Source organism: Callorhinus ursinus, unplaced genomic scaffold (assembly GCF_003265705.2).
Source record: "Callorhinus ursinus isolate GAN/ISIS: 27379988/994484 unplaced genomic scaffold, GSC_fseal_2.0 scaffold5, whole genome shotgun sequence".
NCBI lineage: Eukaryota > Metazoa > Chordata > Mammalia > Carnivora > Otariidae > Callorhinus > Callorhinus ursinus.
Genome location: NW_027397067.1, coordinates 81,532,309 through 81,553,968, shown reverse-complemented (window position 1 = coordinate 81,553,968; position 21,660 = coordinate 81,532,309). Strand labels below are relative to the sequence as shown.

The window sequence follows — 21,660 nt, the reverse complement described above, 5'->3', positions numbered from 1 at the left end:
CACGGCAGATGCACCTGCCTCCCCTCTGCTTTGCCTCTGCCCTCCCGCTCCCGGCTGCGGAGCGGGGAGCTGGGCACCCACAAGACGCGGCTCTCCTCTGAGGGACTTCTGCTTCCTGCCTCCGGACCATGACCTACAGGAAGAAACGTGTTTTCCTGTGTGGTCCCACAGACACGCTCACACCTGAAATACGAGGTTTTCAAGACCGTGGTTGCTCCGCGTTGTCCTCTGTGCCCTGGGACATCTCTCTCTTTTGCCCCACCCCATCCCCTGCTCCTACCCTGTCCGCTGAATGAAGCGCTCCTGCTGATTTTCTGGTGTTACTGCCGGGGCTGCAGAGCTGCATTCGGGAGCGCCGGGCTCTGTTGCTGGCTTAACATCCAGAACAGGCCTCAGTAAGGGCTGGGCTGGCCCTGCGGCATCAGGTGGACACCTTGGTGGGGGGGGCGGGTCACCCAGAGCCCAGGTGGTCCTTCCGCGGCTGTTTTCCAGGAGGGCGTTGCTCTGCGGGGCGTGACTTCTCCTCATCTGGCGCGGTGGGTCAGGGGGCTCGATGGAGGTCGGCCTAATGTCTGGGAGCTCTGCTGGGAGCGCAGTGGGGCGGGTCCCAGACGGGTGCCCGTTGCACGGACATGTGCAGCCCTGGTGGGGCACACGGTGCAGAGCTGCCTGGGAGCTGGAGGAGGATGGAGGCTGAGCCCAAATACTGGCAGGGCGGGGGAGGGAGGCGTGGGGTGGGGGTGTGCGGATCATCTGTGCGTGCCTCCTCTGTCATAGGTGGGTGCTGGAGGTAGGTGCTGAGGACCATTTCTCAGTCCTTACCTAGTCTTCAACTTTGGGCCAGAAAATACACACAGAGTGTGTCAGAAACAAAGCAGAAGCAAACACATGTGTTTTCCTAGGGACCGGCACAGGTTGGGTCTCATCTCTGGTGCCAGCCGTGCGCACGACTTGGTGACGTGGTCTCCCCAGTGATGGGCAGGGCAATGGTCTGGGCACCGCTGCCCTGGTGACCTTGTGACCTGGTGCTGGCTGGGCCCCCGAGCAGTGGGATCCCTGAGGCTGAGGGCCTCCTGCTCTGTACGGGGGGTGTACAAGCCCCTGTGGGTTGCTGTGCACAGTGGGAGAACTGGCCGTGCCGTGCCCAGCGCGTGCCTCGGAAAGCTCTTCCTCCCTTCTTTGGCCCGTGTTCTTCCCAGACCGACCGTAACGCACGCTCGCCTCCCTCCAAGCCCAGAGTGCCGCGCCACACCCCGACCTCGAGGCCGCCTCCTGCTGCACAGCTGTCTGCCTCCCGGGTCCAGCGCACAACCCTGCTGTGGCCCTGGCCCCAGACCCTGCTCTGCCTTGCGGGTGTCCACTCATCCCCTGCACGGGGTGCTGGTGCGTTTGGCGAAGGATGCGCCCTCACCAGCTGGGGACCCGGCCACACACATTCCTCGGCCCTGCCCTCTGGCTTTCCAGCGCTCTCACCTGGGGGTGCTCCTTTCCTTGGAGTGGGCGTGAAGGAGGGGTGTGGTGCCCTCGCAGCACTGCTCCCTGCAGGCCCAGGCGGGCCCCCAGCCCCTGGCTTTCACGGCTTTGTGATCGTTTCCAGACGCTTCCTGTTCCCGAGGCCCTGGAAGGTTAGCCTTCCCTGGCAGAGTGACCTGCCCCAGTTGGAGTTTTGGGGAATTGTTGAGCACTGTGGAAGGGTCCGTCATGTGGCCCAGGTGCGGGTGCTGTCGCTCCTCACTGGGGGAGCCCCGCAGCCTGCCCACACTTGGATCTGGTTGCAGAGCCTTTCTTTCCCAGAGCACTTTGCAGGGCTGTTGCTGTCGAGCACGGGGAAAAGGGAAATTCCTGCTACGGGTACCTGGATGCTCTGTGCCTTGTCTGTGCAGACATGACCAATCTATCGCAGCACGGTGAGCCACTCCATGGCCTGAAGCAGCCTCAGTCTCTTCAGGCTGCCACCCTGGGGAGGGATGCCTTCATGGGGCAGGCTCTTGGCTGTCCGCCCTCCCCACCCACCCCCCCACAGTGAGCTCATCTCGCTGGCATACGGCACTGCCCCGTCTCCCCCTGTACCCAGCCCTCCCTGGTTCCTCCTCTAGTGCCCTAGGCATGGGCCCGCGGCCGGGATCCTGCATTCAGGCCAGATGCCCCCCCAGCCCCACCCCTCCTGTTGCTCTGTGCTCTGGGCACCCCCAGTGGCCATGCTGCTCGGGAAGGAGAAGGCCCCCGATGCTGCAGGGCCTTTGTCCCCTTGCCATTACGCTCTTTCCTCTCCCTCATGCTCATGTGGTTCCGGGTCCCTTGATGCCCCTGGGCCTGCGTCCCTCCACTCGGTGTGGGGACAGAGATCCAACCCGTGTCCCATGTCACCTGGGTGAATGCACCTAGGAAGGCCCATGGAGCACATCCTGTGACACCCGAGCTTCATAACTCAAGTCTGCTCTCAGAGTGGCTGAATTCTGAGTGTTTGCTCCAGGCCACAGAGGTGGCCTGGGGCTGACCGTGGGGACCCCTTGCAATCCTGCTCCCGCCACACTCCAGAATTTTGGATTTGTCTGTTTCTCCTGGCAGGTGCAGCAAGCGTGGCTGTCTGTATTTTGGAGCTCTGATTTGTGTGCGAGCCTCAGAAGGCGGGGCCCTCAGGGGATTGGTCCCCATAGCTGGAAGGGAGCAGGGCCCTGTGGGGTGGGAGGCAGGCTGTGAGGGGGGCGGGGAGGGGTGGGCCGGGGGCTTTGTCCTGTCTTTCGCCGCTGGCCCCGTTGGGCATGCTTGGACCTGCCCTTGCTGGGGGTCGCTCAGGGTGGGGCGTGCATACGCCCATGTCCTGTCTGTGGATGTGGCCAGTGTTGTCCAGGGAAGGGGCTGCTGCTGTCATCTCTGGCCTCCTTGGGGTCCTGGGTCTGTGCAGGCGCTGTGCCCGTGGACCCCCAGCAGCCTGTGAGGAGATGGTGCTGTCACCCCCTCCCCCCCAGCAGTGCGAGTGCACCAGGGCACTGGGTTTTGCCCAGGCCTGTCTGCTCTGCGGCCGAGAGGTCCCCTGACTTCCCTTGCTCGTCTTGCGTCCGCGGCGCCGTATCGCCACTTGGCCTCCTCCTGCCCGGTGCGAGTCGACACCCCAGTCCTTCCGCCGGCCGTCTGTGGCAACTGGGAGCCGCGTGGTGGGGCAGAGCCCGGCAGAGCCTGGTAGAGCCCACTGTCCGCCTGGCCCATGCGGCGGGGCAGCTGGGGACAACGTTCGGTTCCAGGGGGTTGTCTGTGCTCCTGCCACTCTCCCTCCTGCATTACTGGTGGGGCTGCTGCCTCTGGGCCCCGGGGAAATGAGGGGCAGGTGGCTGGAGCAGACGCGGAGCTGGGCCCCTTGGCGGATGGAAGGCGTTGCCAAGTGTGCGTTGGAAGCCTCAGGTCCCCTTCCTGCAGCGGGCAGATAATGCCGCGCACCTGCACAGAGATGCCGGTAGGGCCAGTAACTTTGATCTGGTGGCTCGAGAGCGTCCCATTGTCTTTGCTCACAATAGAAGCAGAGGGCGGGGAGGAGTCCCAGAGTAAAGCACGATGAGTTCTGCTGACTTTACTTTTTTATTTTATCCACGCCTCATGTGGTCGTGCGGGGCCTGGGAGTGATATAGTGCATCCACGTGCGGTTTGGTGATGTGTGCCCAGGACGCACCCCTAGCGGCTTCCCCGTGGCGGAGTTCAGCGAAGGGGCATCACGACTCAGGCCGTGCCCTGGCCCAGGGCAGCTACTAGCTTGCTTTGTGCCGCCGTGGCGTGGGCCTCTGTGGACTCCCGGGCACGTGGACTCCCGTGTCAGGGGTCCGGTGGCTTGTCCTCCCCTTGCTCAGGAGTGGGCATCTCACAGTGTCTCGTCTGCCCTGATGGATGGTTGTGCGGTTGCCAGCTTTTGGCTGAGTGAAGGCACCACGGACCTTTGTGCAGACATTCTCACTCTCTCCGGGGCTTGGAGAGGCGTTTAACTCGCTCCGAAACTTCCAGACTGTTTCCAAAGTGGCTATCCCACTGGGTTTGCACAGCAGCGCGCGGGCTTGCGCACGCTCTGCGTTCCTTCCCCATGTGCCCCGTGGCCGTGCGGGCGGGCGTCATTGCAGCATGTCCTCTGCTGTGGTCGGCGCTCCCACCGGGCCGGGGGCCGGCCCGCACTGCTCGCGCCCAGTCCTGGTGTCTGGGTTCCGGGGCCATTGGGTAGCCGTGGTGCAAACCTTCTGTCAGGCTCTGCACTCTCTTGTCTTTTCTTGGTGGGGTCTTTTTGAAGCTTTTTGCATTTTGATGTTATCGGTGTTTTCTTTTGGTGTTTCTGCTCTTTGTATCCCTAATTGCCTACTAGAAAGTCCCAGGATTACTGTTTTTTGAAGTTTTTTTTTTAAGATTTTATTTATTTATTCGACAGAAAGAGAGGCAGCAAGAGAGGGAATGCAAGCAGAGGGAGAGGGAGAAGCAGGCTTCCCGCTGAGCAGGGAGCCCGATGCGGGGCTCGATCCCCGGACCCCGGGATCATGACCTGAGCCGAAGGCAGACGCTCAACGACTGAGCCACCCAGGCGCCCCTTGAAATTTTAAGATTTTATTTATTCATTGTTTTTTGAAGTTTTTTTTTTTCGAGAGAGAGCAGGAGCCGGGAAAGGGACAGGCAGAGGGAGAAGCAGACTCCCCTCAGAGCAGGGAGCCTCATGTGGGACTCGATCGGACACTGAGATCATGATCTGAGCTGAAGGCAGACTCTTAACTGATTGAGCTACCCAGGCGCCCCTGTTTTTTGAAGTTTTATAGTTTTAGCTTTTTTGTTTAAGTGTCTGATACATGGGCAGTTGATTTTTGAGTCTTGTTAGTTTAGGGTTGGGGATCAGTGGATATCCAGTTGTTCATCACTGTTGGTTGAAAAGACCGAATCACCTTGATGCTTCTGTCTAAAGCCACTGGGAGGTCGACTTGTTCCTGATGATCTGGGTCTCTGCTTAATGCAACACCAAGCTGCCTTGACTATAAAGTAGCTATAGTCTTGAAGCGGGTTGGGAATTATTTTCTCCTCCTCTGTTTTCTAAGAAAATTTGTGTAGAATTGATACTATTCTTCCCTTAAATATTTGGCAGAATTCACCAGGGAAGCCTCTGAGCTGGCATTCATTGTGGGAAGGTTTGAAACTACAGTTTCTTCCGTGTTACAGTGTTACGTGTTACAGTGTTACGTGTTACAGTGTTACAACATTATGTGTCACGTGTTACAGTGTACAACATTACGTGTCACGTGTTTCAACGTTACGTGTCACGTGTTATAGTGTTACAACATTACGTGTTACAGTGCCACCCAGGCTTCTGCTTCTTCTCATATGACCTTTGATCATTTGTGTTTTCAAGGAACTTACCCATTTCATCAAAATTGTGACATTTACTGCCGTGCTGTTGTCTGCAATATTCCCTTAGTATTGTTCGAATGCCTGTGTGGTCGGCAGTGAGCCTGCCTCTTTCGTTTCTGACATTGCTAATTGTGTTTTCTCTATTTTGTTCTCGACTGGTCTGACTGCAAGTCTATCAATTTTATTGATTGTTTTAAAGAACCAGATTTTGATTTCATTAGTCTTCTCTATTTATCCAATGTCAAGTTAATTGATTTTTGCTCATCTTTATCATTTCCTTCCTTTTCCTCACTCTGGGGTTAATTTGCTTCTGTTAGATCATTGATTTGAGACCTTTCTTCTTCCCTAATGTAAGTGTTTATTGCTATAAATTTTCCTCTGTGCATCGCTTTACTTGAACAATTTTGTATATATTGTGTTTTCATTCATTCATTGAAAAATATTTCCTAATTTCCTTTGTAATTTTTTCTTTAATGGTTATTTAGAAGTATATTGTTTAAATTTTCAAATAATTCTTTTTGTTTCCAGATATCTTTCTGTTACTAACTTCTAGTTTAATTCTGTTGTGATCATAGAATCTTTTGTATAATTTCAGCTCTTATAAACACACTGGGACTTGCTGTATCCTCTGAAATACAGTGTATCCTCGTGTGTGTACCATGTGCATTTGTTGGGTGGCGTGTCCTAGAAATGTCACTCAGGTCAAGTTGATCGATGGTGTTGTTCATGTCTTGATATCCTCACTGATTTTCTCTCTGCTGCTCTGTTTACTGCTGGGAGGGGGTGTTGATGACTCTCACTAGAACTAGATTTGTCTGTTTCTCCTTTCAGTTCCATCAGCCTCTGCTTCAGACATTTTCAAGCTGTGGTATTAGGAGCATGCACGTTTAGGACTGTTTTGTCATCTTCATTAGTTGACCCCTTTGGTGCTGCAAAAACATTCCTTTTATCCCTGCTTACATGCGTGGCTCTGAGTTCTCTAATGTTAGCATAGCTGCTCCAGCTTTCCTAGGATTACCGTCCTAGGCAATGTGTTTTCCAATCCCTTTACTTCCAAGTTATGTCTGGTTTTACATATAAAGTGCTTTTCCCGTGCTCAGTGTATATGGAGTTTGCTCTTGACCCTGTCTCACCATCCCTGCCTTGACTGGAATGGTTGCAGTGGTGCTGTCCACAGGAGCTTTGGTGATGACGGGTCCCGTCCTCTGCACCGTGGCAGCCGCCAGCCGCACGTGGACGGCGCTGGCACCTCACTCGGGTTTAGGCCATTTGTCGTTAGCACGAATGCCGGTATGCTCGGGGTTAAATCTCCCTCCTTCATGTTCGCAGTCTGTATCTCCCTTTCTTTTCCTTTCTTTCTTCCTTCATGTTTTTGGAGGAATTGAATGTTGTTAATTATTCCATTTTGCCCCCACTCGTGGCTCATCAGCGATACCTGCTTGTTTTGTGTTTTTAGTGGCTGCTTTGGAGTCTCTGGTGTGCACCTGAGCTCCTGACAGCGTGTCCTCGGGTCCTGCTCAGGCACTCGGCGTGTGACATGGGAGCCTTGCACGGCCGACTCCCGCTTCCCTTCGGGACGGCGCGTTACTGCTAGCGGGCCTCTTGTGGCTTTCACTTTATTTATTTGTTTTTTTAAAGATTTTATTTATTTTTGACAGAGAGAGAGAGAGAGCACAAGCAGGGGAAGAAGCAGGCAGAGGGAGAGGGAGAAGCAGGCTTCCCGCCCAGCACGGAGCCCGACGCGGGACTCGATCCAGGACCCCGGGATCGTGACCTGAGCCGAAGGCAGACACTTAACGACTGAGCCACCCAGGCGCCCCATGGCTTTCACTTTAATAATCAGTGTTCTCTGAGATGAATTTAAAGTGAGACAAGGTGTCTGTTTTATTTGCCTTGACGCCTGCCCTCCCACACCGGCTTCTCATGTAGATGGCACATTTCGTTTTATCGATTCTTTTGACCTGACAGATTTCTTGTAATGGTTCCTGGGTGGCACATCTGGCTGGGATGGAGTCTCTCAGCTTTTTTGTCTAAAATATTTCCTTACTTTTCTTCTATTTTTGAAATATATTTCCGCTGGGTATGAAATTCTGGTTGAAAGGTTTTTTCCCCCTTCTTTTGGCACTTTGCTGCTGGTGCTGCCGCATGTTTGGGTGAAGCGTCCCCTGGATCCCGCTCTGTGGTGGCGTCGTGCGCCTCTGGTCCCTCGGGGAGTGTCCTTTTCTCCCGCAGGCTTCCTGCAGTTTGGACTTCTGTGCCCTGGGCTCTGAATTTTTAGTGTTTATTCTGTTTGGGACTTTATGAAATTCTCTATGACACTCTCAGTTTTTAATTGCGTAAAATTTGGATACTTTTGGTCCTCATTTCTTGAACTTCTCCTCGTTTGTTTGTGGCCCGTCTGTGGCTCCCCTTCCCCTGCCGGGCTGCTGAGTGTTGCCCTGAGGTCCCCGTGGCTCGGCCACCGCGCTTTCCTCGAATCCAGTCCCCTGTGCCCTGCAGCGTCACATCTGCTGCCAACCCCAAGCAGGGGGCCTTCACAAGGGCCTCTGCGGCCTTTCCGCATGTTCGGTCTCTCCTTGCTGGGTAGACGCACCCCTTCGTGTCCCTCAGTGCTGTTGTAACGTTGACGAATGCTCTTCTCCACTAACGTCATCTCTCTCGTTTCTGGGTCTGATTTTATGTTGGCTGATGTTTCTCATGGTTAGGGGTCACATACGTGCTTCTGCTTCTTCGTATGTCCAGTAAGTTTTAAAATTGTGAATTTTGGGTGCTTTTGTGCTGGATTTGGTTGTTTTACTTGAGGAGGATTAGACTTTGTTCTAGGGGCAGTGAACTTACTTGTGGGTCACTGTGATCTCTTAGGGCTTGTGATAAACATCTTTTAGGGCACTTCTGAAGTAGCTGCCACCATGACACTCCCCACCCTCCGGAGGTGCGGCCTGTGCGGTCACTGCTGGACGCTGCAGGTGCTCAGAGCTCCTCTCCTTCTCCTGCCCCTGACTCACCGACCCTGCTGGGTGAGGAGGTGCCTGCAGCTCCCTCGTGACCCTGTGCCCTAAGCTGAGGGGCATCTTTCCCCGTGCAGGCACAGACGTGGGTTTGGCTGGAGACCAGGGGACGGGACGGGCTCCTGGAGCCCCTTCTGCCTCATCGTCTCCCCTCTGTCTCCTGCCCCCAGGGCAGCTGCTTGGACCTGCCAGGCCCCGGGGTCCACCTCCGGACCCAGCAACGCCGGCCCCGCTCCGGCCCCCCCTCCCTGCTCCGCGGTCTGGCCTTGCTCCTGGGAAACGGCCAGGGTGATGCTTTCCCAGGGCTGTGATGGAGTTTGTATGGGATCAGAACATCATTTTCCATCTTTCATGCAGTTTTAGCCATTTTCAGGGGATGGTAATCCTGTTTCCTTACGACAGAAGCTAAAGTACTATCAGGCACCCTGCATTGTGATTCTAGGAGAAGTTGGCTTATTTTTTCTGGTCTTAATTTCTGTATTCCGTTGGCCAGCACATACCTCTGACCCGAGAGTTGCTCCACATGACCCATAGCTGACCCGCCGCTGACCACAGTGACCTTTTTGCCTCTTCCCTTGCCTGTTTCTCCTCTGTGTCTCCTGTGCTGGTGGCTGGCCCCCTCCCCCCCCAGTCGTGCCCACTGGACATCTGGGCGTAAGGAACATGGTGTCCTCCCTCTCCCTCCGCTCCTGCAGGTTCAGCCTCCCACAGCCCTACCACCTCTTCCCCGAGGCTCTGACCTCATCGTCCTGTCGTCCTGCCTCTGCTCGCCTGGATCCTTCCCTGCGTGGGTCCCCTGGGCTGTGTGCAGAGACCCTGCTAGTGTCGTGCGGTCACCGTCTCACCGCCCACCCTGTCTGACCAGCGGGCCGCTTGCGAGTGAGGTCTGGGCGCACAGTTCTGGGGAGCCCGACCCCCCAGCGGCCCCAGCAGCGTGTTTGTGGACGTGGGCATCTGTCAGGTTTCCGGCCCCTCCCTGTGGTAGTAAGAAGGGGTTAAGCCTCAGACTCCTCCTGCTGCCACCAGGGCTCCCCCCAGCTGTGGCTCCGTCCCTTTGCGGGTGCCCGTGGTTGGAGGTCACACCCCACAACATCCCAGCAGGGAAGGGGGTGAGGCTCTTCCAGGCCAGCAGCTTCCTTGGAAGAACACGAGGGGAAACAGCACTTGGACGCTCTAACTCCAGGTGAGAACTGGGTCTCGTGGGCCCTCTGGCTGCAGGGGAGTGTCTGAGCTGCATGGCCAGGTGCCAGGACTGAGGAGACACCGGATCCTAGGGGACAGGCCTCAGCCGGCATTCCCGGGCATTGTCTCTGCTGAGGTGGGAGCCCCCACGGCCTCCCTCAGACCTCCGTGGGGGCAGAAGGCTGTGTGGGTGGTGGCCTTGCTGGCCTTGCTGCTGGGCTGGGACATTTGCACCCCCCACGCCCCATGGGTCTGCAGTATGGCTGACAGCCCCTGCCCCGGTTTCCACGCCCGCCCACAGCATCCTCGAGGTGCACCAGACCCCGTGGGGCTGGTGGCAGTGGCATTGTAGACGGCTGCACCTGCTGCTGTGGCCGTGCTGGCACACCCACGACCGCTGTGCTGGGGGGCCTCCCAGGCTGCTCTCAGGCACCTTCCCCCCACACCGCAGCCAGTAAGGGGCCTGCTCCCCGAGGGCCCTGCACGGCCTGGTGCTTGGAGCAGGGGCTGGAGAGCTGCGTCTGCATCTCCCCCACTGAGGCCATCAGCCGCCCTGCCCTGCGGGGTGTAGCTCTCCACCTTTGTAAAGGCTGCCATCCCCGCTCCACCTCTGCCCTTTCCTGGGCCACTTCCTCCATCTCTCTGAGCTCAGCTGCTTCAGCCCTGGATCCGAGACAGAATGTCTCAAAGCCAGTAAGCCGGTGTCATCTGGAAAGATGCACACCCCATGGGGTCAGGAGTACACAGGGTCCTGGGGGGGGACCCAGGGCTGGCCGGCAGGGAGAGCCCGTGGACGGGCTTCCAGAGACGTCCAGAGAAAGACAGCTTTGAGAAGGGAGGATGGGAGGCATCTGCCCCAATGTAACTGGCTTCCAGAATCGTCTACACACAGACTTGGAGGATAAGAAAGATTCTTGGAGCCATGTACTTCCTCTTCTCATTTCACACTGAGGCCAGGGGCCGGGAGTATGTAGAAAAACTCCCACCAGCCTCCCCATTGCGTAGGTGAGGCTGTGGCTCCCCACTCTGGTCCAGGCCGCTGCCCCCTCCACCCCCTGACCCTTGTCATCATGGACAAATCCCTGTCGATTGCCTGGAGACCTGCCCAGGTCTGGCCCATCCAGGCTGAGGTGCCTGCTTTCCTGGGGGCCGGGGGTGGGCAGTGTAGACACGCATGTGAGTCCCTCCTCTTTGTGGCTGTCACGTGAAGGGTCCTGTGTATTCTGTTGGTGGCCAGTGGCACCCTTTCCGGGTTCTGATATGAAGCCACTGTGAGCATCTTGCACCAGCTTCTTGTGGGCCTCTTTGTGTTTCTCTGTGTGGATACCTAGGGGGCCATGGCCAGGCCACGGGGTGGGCAGAGCCACAGGAAGGGCAGGGCCGTGTCCTTTAAGGGAGGCAGACCTTGCTGTTGTGGCCACATGTGTGGCCTTCCCGTCCCTCCAGGACTTGGTGGTGTCCACAGAATGTTCAGTAGAGTTTTTTAAGTTAAAATTCACACAACGTAAAATTCGCCATGTTAACCATCTTAAAATGTACACTTCATTGGTTTTTAATATCTGCAACGGTGTGTGCAGCCATCACCACGAATAATCCGGAACCTTCTATTATCCCCAAAGAAACTGCATAGCCATTAGCAGTCACCCTGTTCCCTGGCGCCCAGCCCCTGGCCACCGTGGATCTGCTTTCTATCCCTGTGGATCTGGACACTTCATGTCCGTGGAACCACATGGCACGAGGCCCGTGCCTGCCTCCTTCGCCGGCACATTTTAGAGGTTTAGCTGTGTGGTGTGTCGTTGTCGGGGCATGGACCCTGCTTTAGCACCAGTTGCTGGCTGTTGGGTCCTTTCTGTCCTGTGACTCGTAAGTCTGCAGTGACCACACGCACATGTGTGCAGGCGCTCATGCGGGACCGGGTTCTTGTTTCTCTTGGGTGCGCCAGTGCAGGGGTGCTGGGGCCTTTCTGAGGGGCTGCCCCCTACTTTCCTCCCTTTCTTATGGCTCTGCGTGCCCCGGGGTGGGCTTGGCGTTCCATCCCTGTTGCTCTGGGTGACCCCAGGCTGGGAGGGTGTGACTGCCCAGAGCAGGCAGCTCCATGAATGTGTGTGCTCCCCTCTGCTGTCTTCCAGCCACCCAGGTGGACCCAAGTGACCTCCAGGAGCTGTTCCAGCAGACGTCGGCCAGCGTCTTCCGAATCAACTGCAATGGTGAGTCTGTGCCAGGCCCGGTCTCACTCCCACCTGACCTGGCCATCTTGGGCCACTGAGCATGGCACAGGAGGTCGAGGTGACATGGGGTGGTGGGCATGCCAGGGGCCATCCTCTTACTCAGCCACCCTGCAGCCCAGGAGAGCACTGTGGTCTCAGGGCAGGGCGGGGGTGGCCTGTGTGTCCACTGCTCCCTGCAATCTGGACAAGTGCCCCCTGGGAAGGGGTGCCTCAAAGCCTCCCTCTGACTGGCCGCACGGGCTGCCTCACAGGTCCCCGGGATCAGGAGTGAGAGCCCTGTCTCACCCCATCCTTAGCTCCTGTAGACCAGGGGGATGGGGGGTGGCTCGCCATACCCTGTGGGCCAGGGTTGGTGTTTGCCCCCGAGCCCTGAGCTCTGCCAGGTCAGCAGGAGAGTGCTGACCAGGAGAGGAGAAAAAGCCGCCTCTCCAGACCTAGGGTGAGGCCCCCAGAGGCAGCTCCCTAGGGCTGGGAGCCTGTGGGCCTGTGCCTGAAGGGCGGGGGAGAGGGCTGTGCCTGGGGCGCTCTGCTGGGGGCATGACTGGCCGATGTGGGGCTGGGGCTGGGCTGTGGCAGCAGCTGTCCTGAACCTGGCTGCTCATGGTCACTGTGGCCTCCTTGGCCTCAGCCCCCATGTCCTTGGGCTCCTTACCCTGTCTCTGCTGGGGGTGGGGAATGTGCCCTGGAATCTGGGGATCAGCCAGTGGGGGTACTTCTGCTTCTGATGCCCATCCCTTTCGCTTGGCAGTGACCTCCTTGGAGCAGAGCCTCCAGTCCCTGGGGACACCGAATGACACGCAGGAGCTGAGGGAGAGCCTGTGAGTGTGTGAGCGTACGCATGCCCGTGGATGTGCACAGGCGTGCCCTGCACCCACTTGTGTGCCTGCCTGTCCACATACCAGCCCCACACCTGCCGGGACCACATGCACGCCCCATACACCCGAGGGCCAGCCGCGCTCGTGCTCGAAGCCTGAGGCTGAGCTCACACCCATCGTCCCCCTCATGGGGCGCACCCATGCATGCTGGTGTCTGCTCAGGTGGGAGACATGCGTCTGCTTGCGTGCTTTTTGGCCCAAATGTGTGTGTCACAGACCAGAGCTCACTGACGGGGCCTGCACACGTGTGAACACACCTGTGGACACACCAGGTGACACGGGTGTACCGTGTGCACAGGCAGCTTGCAGGTGGTGGACATACAGGCTGGGTTGGAGTGGGGCTGTGTGGTTTGGTTCTGCCCCTGTGGGGGTGGGGGTCCTGTTGGGCTTTCCTTTTGGGGTTGCCTAGGATGAAGCTGTGCTCCTCACAGAAAGGCTTCTCAGGAGCTGGGTCTGTGGGGAGCGAGAAAGGCGATTTCTGCAGGGGGGCTAGCCTGGCTGGCATGGGGCAGGGGGCAGCTCTGTTTATGCCCTGCCACCCAGGGCCTGGTGACACTTCATGAGAAAGCCATGTGATCCCAGCATGGCCCGGGGGGGAGCACTGAGGGGGAGAGCCTGAGACCTGCATTTACACCCTCGTTCCCTTTGCCACCTCCTTGCCAGGGGATCCTGGATTGGTGGAGCCTGAGCCTCCTGCCTGGGAAGGACGATGGTGTGGGGTGGTGGGCCAAATGTACTCTGAGGGGTGTGGGCTGTGGCCAAGACCACATGTCTCTTCTTGGCATTGATGTCTGTTGGAGAGGCCACAGCCCCTCTTCATCTATTTATCCATTACCCTGTCCATCTGTGTGTCCATCCAGCCACCCACCCGTGCATTCATTCCCTTACCCGTGTGCCCACCCACCTGTCCATCTATCCACCTGGACATCCATCTACCCACCCACCCATCTGCCCGCGCACCTACCTACCCGTCTACCTGTCCAGCCACCACCTACCCACCCATCTATCCATCCACCCACCCATGCATTGGTTCATCCATCCATCTCACCCACTACCTGTCCATCCATACAGGCTAGCTGGGACCACTTCTGCTGAGTTCGGGGGTCCAGAACTTAAGGCAACTGAGGGTCCTTTGCAGGTTTTATGTACAATTCTGTTTTTAATTATTTTTATTTCTTTTTTTAAAATAACATACTATTTTCTGATTGTGAAAATAGCATATGTTCATTATAGGAAATGTGGCCACACAGGATGTCTGAGGAGGCACTGTTAACATTTCGGTATTTCCTGCCAGCCTCTTGTCAAGTCCTTACGCATTTTGCAGAATTGGATTTCAGTGAATAATGTTCCGGATCCCGCTTTTTACCGTTAGGAATCTGGGGTGCGTGTGCCCTTATTACACACTAGAAACATGCTCTTCAGAGCTGTGGAGGATACTGTTGAATCTGGGTAATTATCGAGCTGAGACTCTGAGCCGGATCTTCGGGCTCTTCCCATTTCTTAGTTCCTGGGAACAGTGCTGTGGTGGATCCTTCTATTCACGCCTGTTTCCAGGTTGGGTCTCTGGAGCGGTGTCCCCTGGGTTGAGCGGCTGGCATTTTCAGGGCCCTGGCCCCTGAGCGCGTTTCCAGGGCTGCCTTGCCCAGCTGGCTGGAGGCTGGTGTCACCGGCGCGGGTCTGGAGAGGAGAGCTGGCTCCTGCACCTTCCTGCCTGATGCCAGGCCTGCCTGTGTGATGGAGTGTGGTTGGGACCACTGCCCCCGTTCCTGCCCCGTCGACCTCAGCTTTCAGATCCAGCAACTCTGGCTTTGGCACCTTCCTGTCCCCCCCAACCAGAACCCCGTTCCCACCAGAGCCCCTCTGCTTGCAGGGTAGCTCATCACCAGGCTGCAGGCCTCAGGCCTTCCAGGACCCCTTTCATGGTGGAATTTGTGCATATCATGGATTGTTAGCATTTTTAAATGACTGAGGCCAGTGTAAGCTGCCAACTCTGGGTTTTCTCCATGTTGGCAGTCAGTGGTTTTTTTATTTTGTCAAGGAAGGACTGAAAAAAGTTCACTATCATCCATTATTGCCCTTATTTTACAGAAGATAAGGCATTTCAGTATGATAGAAGCGGGTGGGCTCTGATCTCGGGAGAGAGGACATTCCTTTAAGATGAATACATCTAGTGGCCTAAGATCCTCACAGAATTGAGCCTGATCTTCTCGCCTTGCACAAGACATGTGTGGTCTTTGGCATTTGTGTCAGGATTCTGAGCGGACCCCGCCTTGGGCGCTGTCATGGGTTCCCCGGTCGGCTGAGGTAGCCAGGTTGGAGAACTCTCTCCCCTGTGGAGTGAAGCTCAGTGGCCGCGGGACCTTGTCTGTCTGTTTGTCTCTTGGAGGTGTCACCCTGCCTGCTGTGGAATGGAAGGATGGGTGTTCCAGGAGCCCTGTGTGAGCAGTGTGCCTGTGGCCAGGGGCCTGTCCCCTCAGCCTCCTGAACGTGCTGTGGGACAGTGCTGGCTCCAGTCTGTAGGGCCCTGGGCACAGCATCAGGGGCATGGGGCTCAGCCCTCACCTGGCTGTTGTTGGGCTGTGTACACAGCAGGCAGAGAGGCTCCTTCTGGGCTGGATGGGGACGGCTCCCCAGCTCTGGTGCTCCGGTGGTCCCAGCTCCTCCGAGCGGGCATGGGGCTGGACCGCACTGCCTGCCTCTCACAACATGCTTGAGTCCCGTGGTGGTCAAAGTGCAGACAAGCTCTCCCCTGTCTGTCTGTTGCATTGGCATCTGTGAAGGGGCCTGTGGGCTTCGGCCTCACTAAGGCAGAGGGAGGGCCTGCATGGGGCCTGGGAGACACCAGGAGAGTGGTCATGGGGGTCCTGGAGGCTGCAGTGGGCTGGGTGCCCCGAACCAGGACCGGTGGACCTTGGGGGCAGAAAGCAGAGGCGGGTGGGTGGCCCTGCCCGGGGTGTGTGGGGGTGCATGCCAACCCCTCACCTCTCACTTTTCCACCTTCACGTGGGCCATCTCTTCCTCTAGTGCCCGCCCAATGCCACCTCCCTCAGGGGCTGCTCCTCAGCTCCCTCCACCAGAAACACCTTGACTGCTGTATCCTGCACCCGGGGTGACAGACAGCCCCAGGGGCAATGTTTGGGAACATGTCTGGAGGCCCATGAAGCAGGGGGGTGCATGGGCCATCCTGCTGTCCAGCATGGCCTGCCTCTTCTACTCCAGAGCCCCTCCCTTAGTGTGCCCCCCCCCCCCAGCGCCCCACGGTGGCCTACCCCCATCCCGCACCACACTCCCTGGCACCCCACCGTGTCTGTAGCCTGGTGCCCTGGCCAGCTCAGCCCTGGAGCCATGTGCTGACAGGCTGGGCAGTGGGGCATGGGGGGGTCAGCCTGTCCCCTCCTGGCTGTGTGACATGCAGTGTGACCCGGGTGTCCCGGTCTTTGACGTGAGGACCCAGACCCTTCCAGCGGTGTCCTGTGGGAAGGAGGCAGTGATGGAGTCCGTGCCTGGTGCTGGGCTCAGCCCCGCAGAGATTCAGTCAGATCTGGCTGCAGTGGGAGGACGGCCCAGAGCAGGGGTGCGGGTGGAGGGAGCCGTGGGGGATGGAGAATGGCCTCAGAGGGTAGCAGTGCTTCTTGAAGGGTATGGCGGCTGCCTGGGCCCTCAGCTCAGGAGCTCTGCTGCGGTCCCCAGAGCCCCGAGACCCCCCCGCCCTGTGTTGCTGGAGGGTGGCCTGGCTAGGGGGAAGGGGGGGAGCAGAGCTCTGCTTGGAGTCCTGTGTGTTGGTGCTTGCTGATCACCGGGAGTGTGGTGGGGCCCCTGCCCGGAGGCTGGACTGGACGGGGCAGGTGTACCTGGGGGAGGGTGGGTGGTCTGGAGCCCTGAGCCGTCCTCAGGGGGCCATGGCAGTGCCTCCTCCTCCTAGGGACCGGCCTCACCCACCTGCCTCGCAGGGGTGCGGGTCCTCATTTGACGGTGGAGGCAGGTACCTGGCAGGCTGCCCCTGCCCCCGTGCTGAGGGCCTAGTCCTGTCCCTGGAGCCGGTCTGCGGGTCGCTCCTGCCGTCGGCACCTGTTCTCCATTCTCGCCCAGCCTGAAGGCACCCCTCCCTCTCCCTGGTTTGCAGCATGGGGGTGAGTCTGTGTTCACCAAGGGGGCTTCCCGCCTGGAGAAGGGAGGTGACCACCCAGTGTCCCACCCCTAGTGTGGGACACGGGACGGTCTCCCTGGGATGTTCTGACCGTCTCAGGTTTGTGGGGGCTGCTGCATGCGCATCCTCTCACTTGACCCTGTGCAGGTCGAGGTGGCCCCATGTGGGGTCCCACGCGGGGGTGTGTGTGAGAGGTGTCTGCTCAGGGTCTGCCCGATGCTGCCTGGGGGGTAGGGCTGCGATCTGGGGTGGGGGGCAGGGTGGAGGCCCCGGTGGGTGGTTGTGGGGGCAGGGCAGAGGTCCTGGTGGCGGGATAGGGCCCTAGGGTGCCCCTGGCTCCGAGTGGGCAGCACCTTCCTCCCCTTGGCAGGATTTGTGTCCGGATCGGCTCCAAGGTGATCAGGGAGGCCTGGATCACGCTAATCCAGCACTGCATGGGGCTGAGGCTCTTGCAGGGGCCTAGTGCTGACAGCCCAGGGCTGCTGTGGAGGCACCGGGCAGGCTCTGTCTTCCTCCTCCCAGAGCTCAGACCAGCCGGATCTGGTGCCACGTGAGCTGCTCATTCCAGCCCGGTCACACATGCACGTGGCTGCAGAGACAGAGCCGGAATTTGCTTAAGAACTGGGGTTGGGGGGACACACTTCCAGCCCTCGCTCTGTCCTCTGCTGTCAGAAGTCATCCCCGGTAGCATCGGCCCCCATCATCTGGGCTGACCTGAGATCTGCCGCTGACTCCTCAGAGCTGCCTCGGGGCCCGGGGCTTCCCCGACTCCGTCAGAAAGCCGAGGCAGGAGAGGGAGGACTTTCCCGGGCTGCACACAACTGCTCCCTGGGAAGTGGGGGTGCCAGCACCTGTCATCTTAACCCGGGGTCGCTGTCAGGACTTGCGCGTGATGTTCAGCTCCGTCTCTAGGGGAAGCCTGACAGCAGCCCTGGGGCCAGACGCGAGGCCTGGAGGCCGGTGGGACTGAAACCTCAGAGCTGGTGAGCCCATTTGGCAGGTGCTGTGAGGAGGCTTGTGTTGGCTTCAGGATGTCTGGGACTCAGCTGAGAACACTCAGAGCTGGGGTGCCTCCGCAGCTGGGGCTGGAGCATCTGGAAGCTTCTTCACCACTCACGGTCAGCAGACAGATGCAGAACTGACCTGGCATGTCCCCCGTGGCATCCGCACGTGGGCTCTCCTGTGGCACGGCGGCCTCCCGGGGGCTGAACTTCCTCAGCTCAGGGCTCCGGAGCAGATGCTCTAGCGAAGAAGGTGCGGTTGAGCCTGTCCCGACTCAAGGAGAAGGGACCCAACCCCACCCCTCAGTGGGAGCGGTCAGAAGCTTTTGCAGCCACTCTTCAAACTGCTGCAAATTCTAAAGCAGCAGTGGGCATGTTGGACGAGCCCCCGAAGTAGCAGCCTGCCTGGGGGGGGGGGTCAGTGAGGTGGGCACAGGCCAGACCACATGGGCCTTGTAGGCCTGGCACATGGCTTGGGCTTTATTTCCAAAGCAGTGGGAAGCCGGTGGAAGGTTCTAGAATGCAATGGCATGATGGATGGCCGTGAAGGCAAGTTGGAGGAGGAGGCGGTCACTGTGGGTGGAGGGAACTGCAGGAGAGGCAGGGAGGATTGCCATGTACGGCCTGGACAGCCGCCCCCTCGGCCTGACAGCTGTCCCTTCAGTCTGGTGGGTCAGGGGCTGAGCTCCTGCCGACTGGTGACCCCCCCCCCCCCCGACCCCAGGCAGCTGGGACCCTTGAGCATCCCTGATGGCCACACTGCTGTGCTGGGGGGTAGCCTCGCCCCTGCCTGTGGGACTGCGTAAGGGCAGGCCTGGGTGCTTGCCTCAGGGGCTTTGGACTGATGAGCACACGCTGGGCACACGCTGGGCCCACCGAGCACGGGCAGTTTCCTACTGGTTTCCCAGAGCCTCCTCAAGGCCTCAGTGGCTGAGTAGTAGTCCACCGTTGGACGTCCCTCCAAATCCGTAGGTCAAAACCTCACCCCAGGAGGACGGGGCCAGGAGCGGGCCCTCAGGAAGGGGAGTAGGTCCGGTGGGGGCAGCCCTCCCAAATGGGACGAGCGCCTGTGTGTAAAAGGACCCCAGAGAGCCCCCGGCCCCTTCCACCCTTGGAGGACGCCATCTCTGAACTGGAAGGTGGTCCTCGTCGGACACGGAAGCCAGCATCCCTTTCCTGGACTTTTCCAGACTCCAGCCTGTGAGGGGCTCGTCTGCTGTCTCTAAGGCGTCCGGTCGTGGTGTTTGTCAGAGCCGCCGGAGCTCGCTGACGTGCCGCTCCTCAGCTGTCGCGCTGGGGATTGTTTCTTCCGGGTCGTCACGAGGAAGGCTGCTGTGGCCCCGGTGGACGTGCGTCTTCTGTCCTCTCGAGGGGATTTGCATTTCCTGATAACGACGTTGAGTGAGCATCTTTTCACAGGCGTGTTGACCATTTGTATGTCTTTGAAGGTGTGTCTGTTCAGATCCTCTTCCCATTTTTGAATTGTGTTCTTTGGTCTTTTTATTGTTGAGATACTCCCTCCTAGAAGCGTCTGTCTGGCCTGTGCACCTTGCTCTCCTGGGCTTTTGCCTTCGCTGGTGTGGGTCATGCGTCATTCTCCTTTGCTGGCTCCGCCTCCTCGTTCCAGCCTCTTCTCTTCCTTCCCATGTTGGGGGAGCACATGCCTGTGGCATGCCCGTGGCGCTCTGTGCCCTGAAGAGACGTAGCTGGTGGCCGTGGGCGCCCCTCACCTTCACCTGCCCTGGCCCTCCTGCCCAAACGTGTCTCCTCCCCATTCTGCTCTTCCAGAGCTCCTGGGCCTGAGCCTCCAGGCCCTCCTTTGACTGCTGGTTGCCTGCCCTGGCCATGCTTCGTGTGCGATGCTGCCCCTCCCTTAGCCTCCTGACCCCCTGCCTCCCTGTGCAGCTCGGCTGGTCGGCGCCCCTTCTTCCGCAGACTTGCCTGGGCACCGGAGGCTGGGGGGGGGCGCCTGGGTCTTGCTGGTTGCCTGCTGTGTGTCACGCCCGAGCCCCGGGCATGCAGCACGGGGCCGGCGTCCAGGCTAGTTTTTTTTGTTTTTAGCATATGATTATCCAGTTATTCCCCACTGTTTGTTGAGAGGGTTACCCTCTCCCTGTTGTGAGTACCTTGGCACCAGGGTAACCAAAAAGTACTTGATCATGTATGTGTGGCTGCATTTTGGGTAGTTCTGTTTCATTGGTTTGTATGTCTGTCTTTTTGACAGCACCGCGTTGTCTTAATCACTGAAGTGTTAGAGTAAGTCCTGACATCCGTTGTGGGTGCCTACAGCTTTGTTCATCTTTTTGTGCAATTCTTTTGGATATTTCTGGTGCTTTGTATTTTAATATCAATTTTAGAATAGCTTGTCAATTTCTGCTATTTTCATATTCTACTTCAATTTTACTTGAGATTGCATTGACTCTGTAGACCAACTTGAGGAGAATTGACCTCTTAACAATCTTGAGTTTTCCAACCTGTGAAGATGGTCAGGGTTTCTCTGATATAAATGTTCTTCCATTTTCTCCGGCAGTTCCTTATAAGGTTAGTGTGCAGGTCTTGTGTGTATTTTATTCAATATATCATTAATAATTTCGTGTTTTTTAATACTATTCTACAAATTATTATCGTTTAAATTTCACTTTGTAGTTGTTGGTTACAAGTATGCAGAAATACACCTGATTTTGTGTGTTGCCTTGTGTCCTGGGACTTCAGCCGAACAAGTTCTCTTCTTTGTTCTGGTTTTCCTAGAGTTTTTATAACGAATATGTGTTGAATTTTATCAAATGCTTTTTGTAATTTATATAATTTACGGATCTGGTTTTCTCCTTTTAAAACTTATTCTGTTACTATGAGGATTTCATTCACTGTTTTTTTGAGTGTTAGGTCAACCCTGCGCTCCTGGGATGGAATCCTCTTGGTCATGATCTGTTATTCCTTTCACGGGGGGCTGAGGGGGCACCTATCGGTCAGGGCCAGGCAGCCAGGGCCACAAGGATGTCTGGAGATGGCCCATCTCCATGCTGCTCGTTTTCATGAAGAGCCTTGTAGAGAGACCCACTCACCGTGTGAGTGGCACACACCATCAACAGGAGGAGACTGGCAGGAAATGAAACACGAGGAAGGAGGGCTGCAGACGCGGTGGGAGCGGCCGTGGAAGGGGGGGCGGGGCTCACCTGCTCACAGCAGAGAAGACAAAAAACCAGCATCCACAGGCCGCCTGAGAAGCCAGCAAGCCAGTCACAAGGGAAGGAGAGAGCGTACAGGTAGAAGAAAGCTCATCCATTCGTAAAGCATGAACCAGTTAACAGAAACAAAAAAGAGTAAGAGAGAGACCAGGACTCCAGATCCAACACGGAAAGGCCGATTAGGAAATATTGTGGCTCTATTATGATACTTCATAACGAAGATGGACCAGAAAAATTTCTCAAAAGATAGAAATTCTCAAAACTGACTCAAGAAGGAAGGGAAAACCTAAATAGCTCTCTATCGGAGGATTTACGTGTGTCCTTAAAGACATTCCCACAGACACCCAGGATCAGAGGTCGTAGTTACACCACACACACCGCAGAAGGCAGAGCGCTCGCCTTTCCCAGCGCGGTGCTGACACCAACACCGGAGCAGTGACTCTAGGAGAAAACGTGCTGCACATCCCTGTAAACGCAGTAGCAGGGATCCTCAACAAGATGTTAGAACGTAGGCTCTCCCAGTCGTGGAAGGGACTGTCTCAGTGCTGCTTCTGTGTTCTAGCCGGGGGCACAGCGGGGCGGGAGTGCGAGCACTTTGTGACATCAGGGCAGAAGTGGAGGGGGCGGTGGGAGCGGGGCCGGGGGGGCGAGCCTACCCCCCCCCAAGGCG

General features: G+C 57.5%; 1 protein-coding gene across 8 annotated transcripts in view; it reads left to right on the top strand.

Moving 5' to 3' along the window:
* Positions 1-21,660, top strand: part of TSNARE1 (t-SNARE domain containing 1) — a 102,582-nt gene that overhangs the window by 43,015 nt on the left and 37,907 nt on the right. For all 8 annotated transcript variants that reach the window (XM_073893296.1, XM_025871203.2, XM_025871205.2 and 5 more), the window contains 2 exons: positions 11,684-11,761; positions 12,531-12,600. In XM_073893296.1, coding sequence (XP_073749397.1) covers positions 11,684-11,761; positions 12,531-12,600 — 148 coding nt within the window. The remainder of the gene's footprint in view (positions 1-11,683; positions 11,762-12,530; positions 12,601-21,660) is intronic.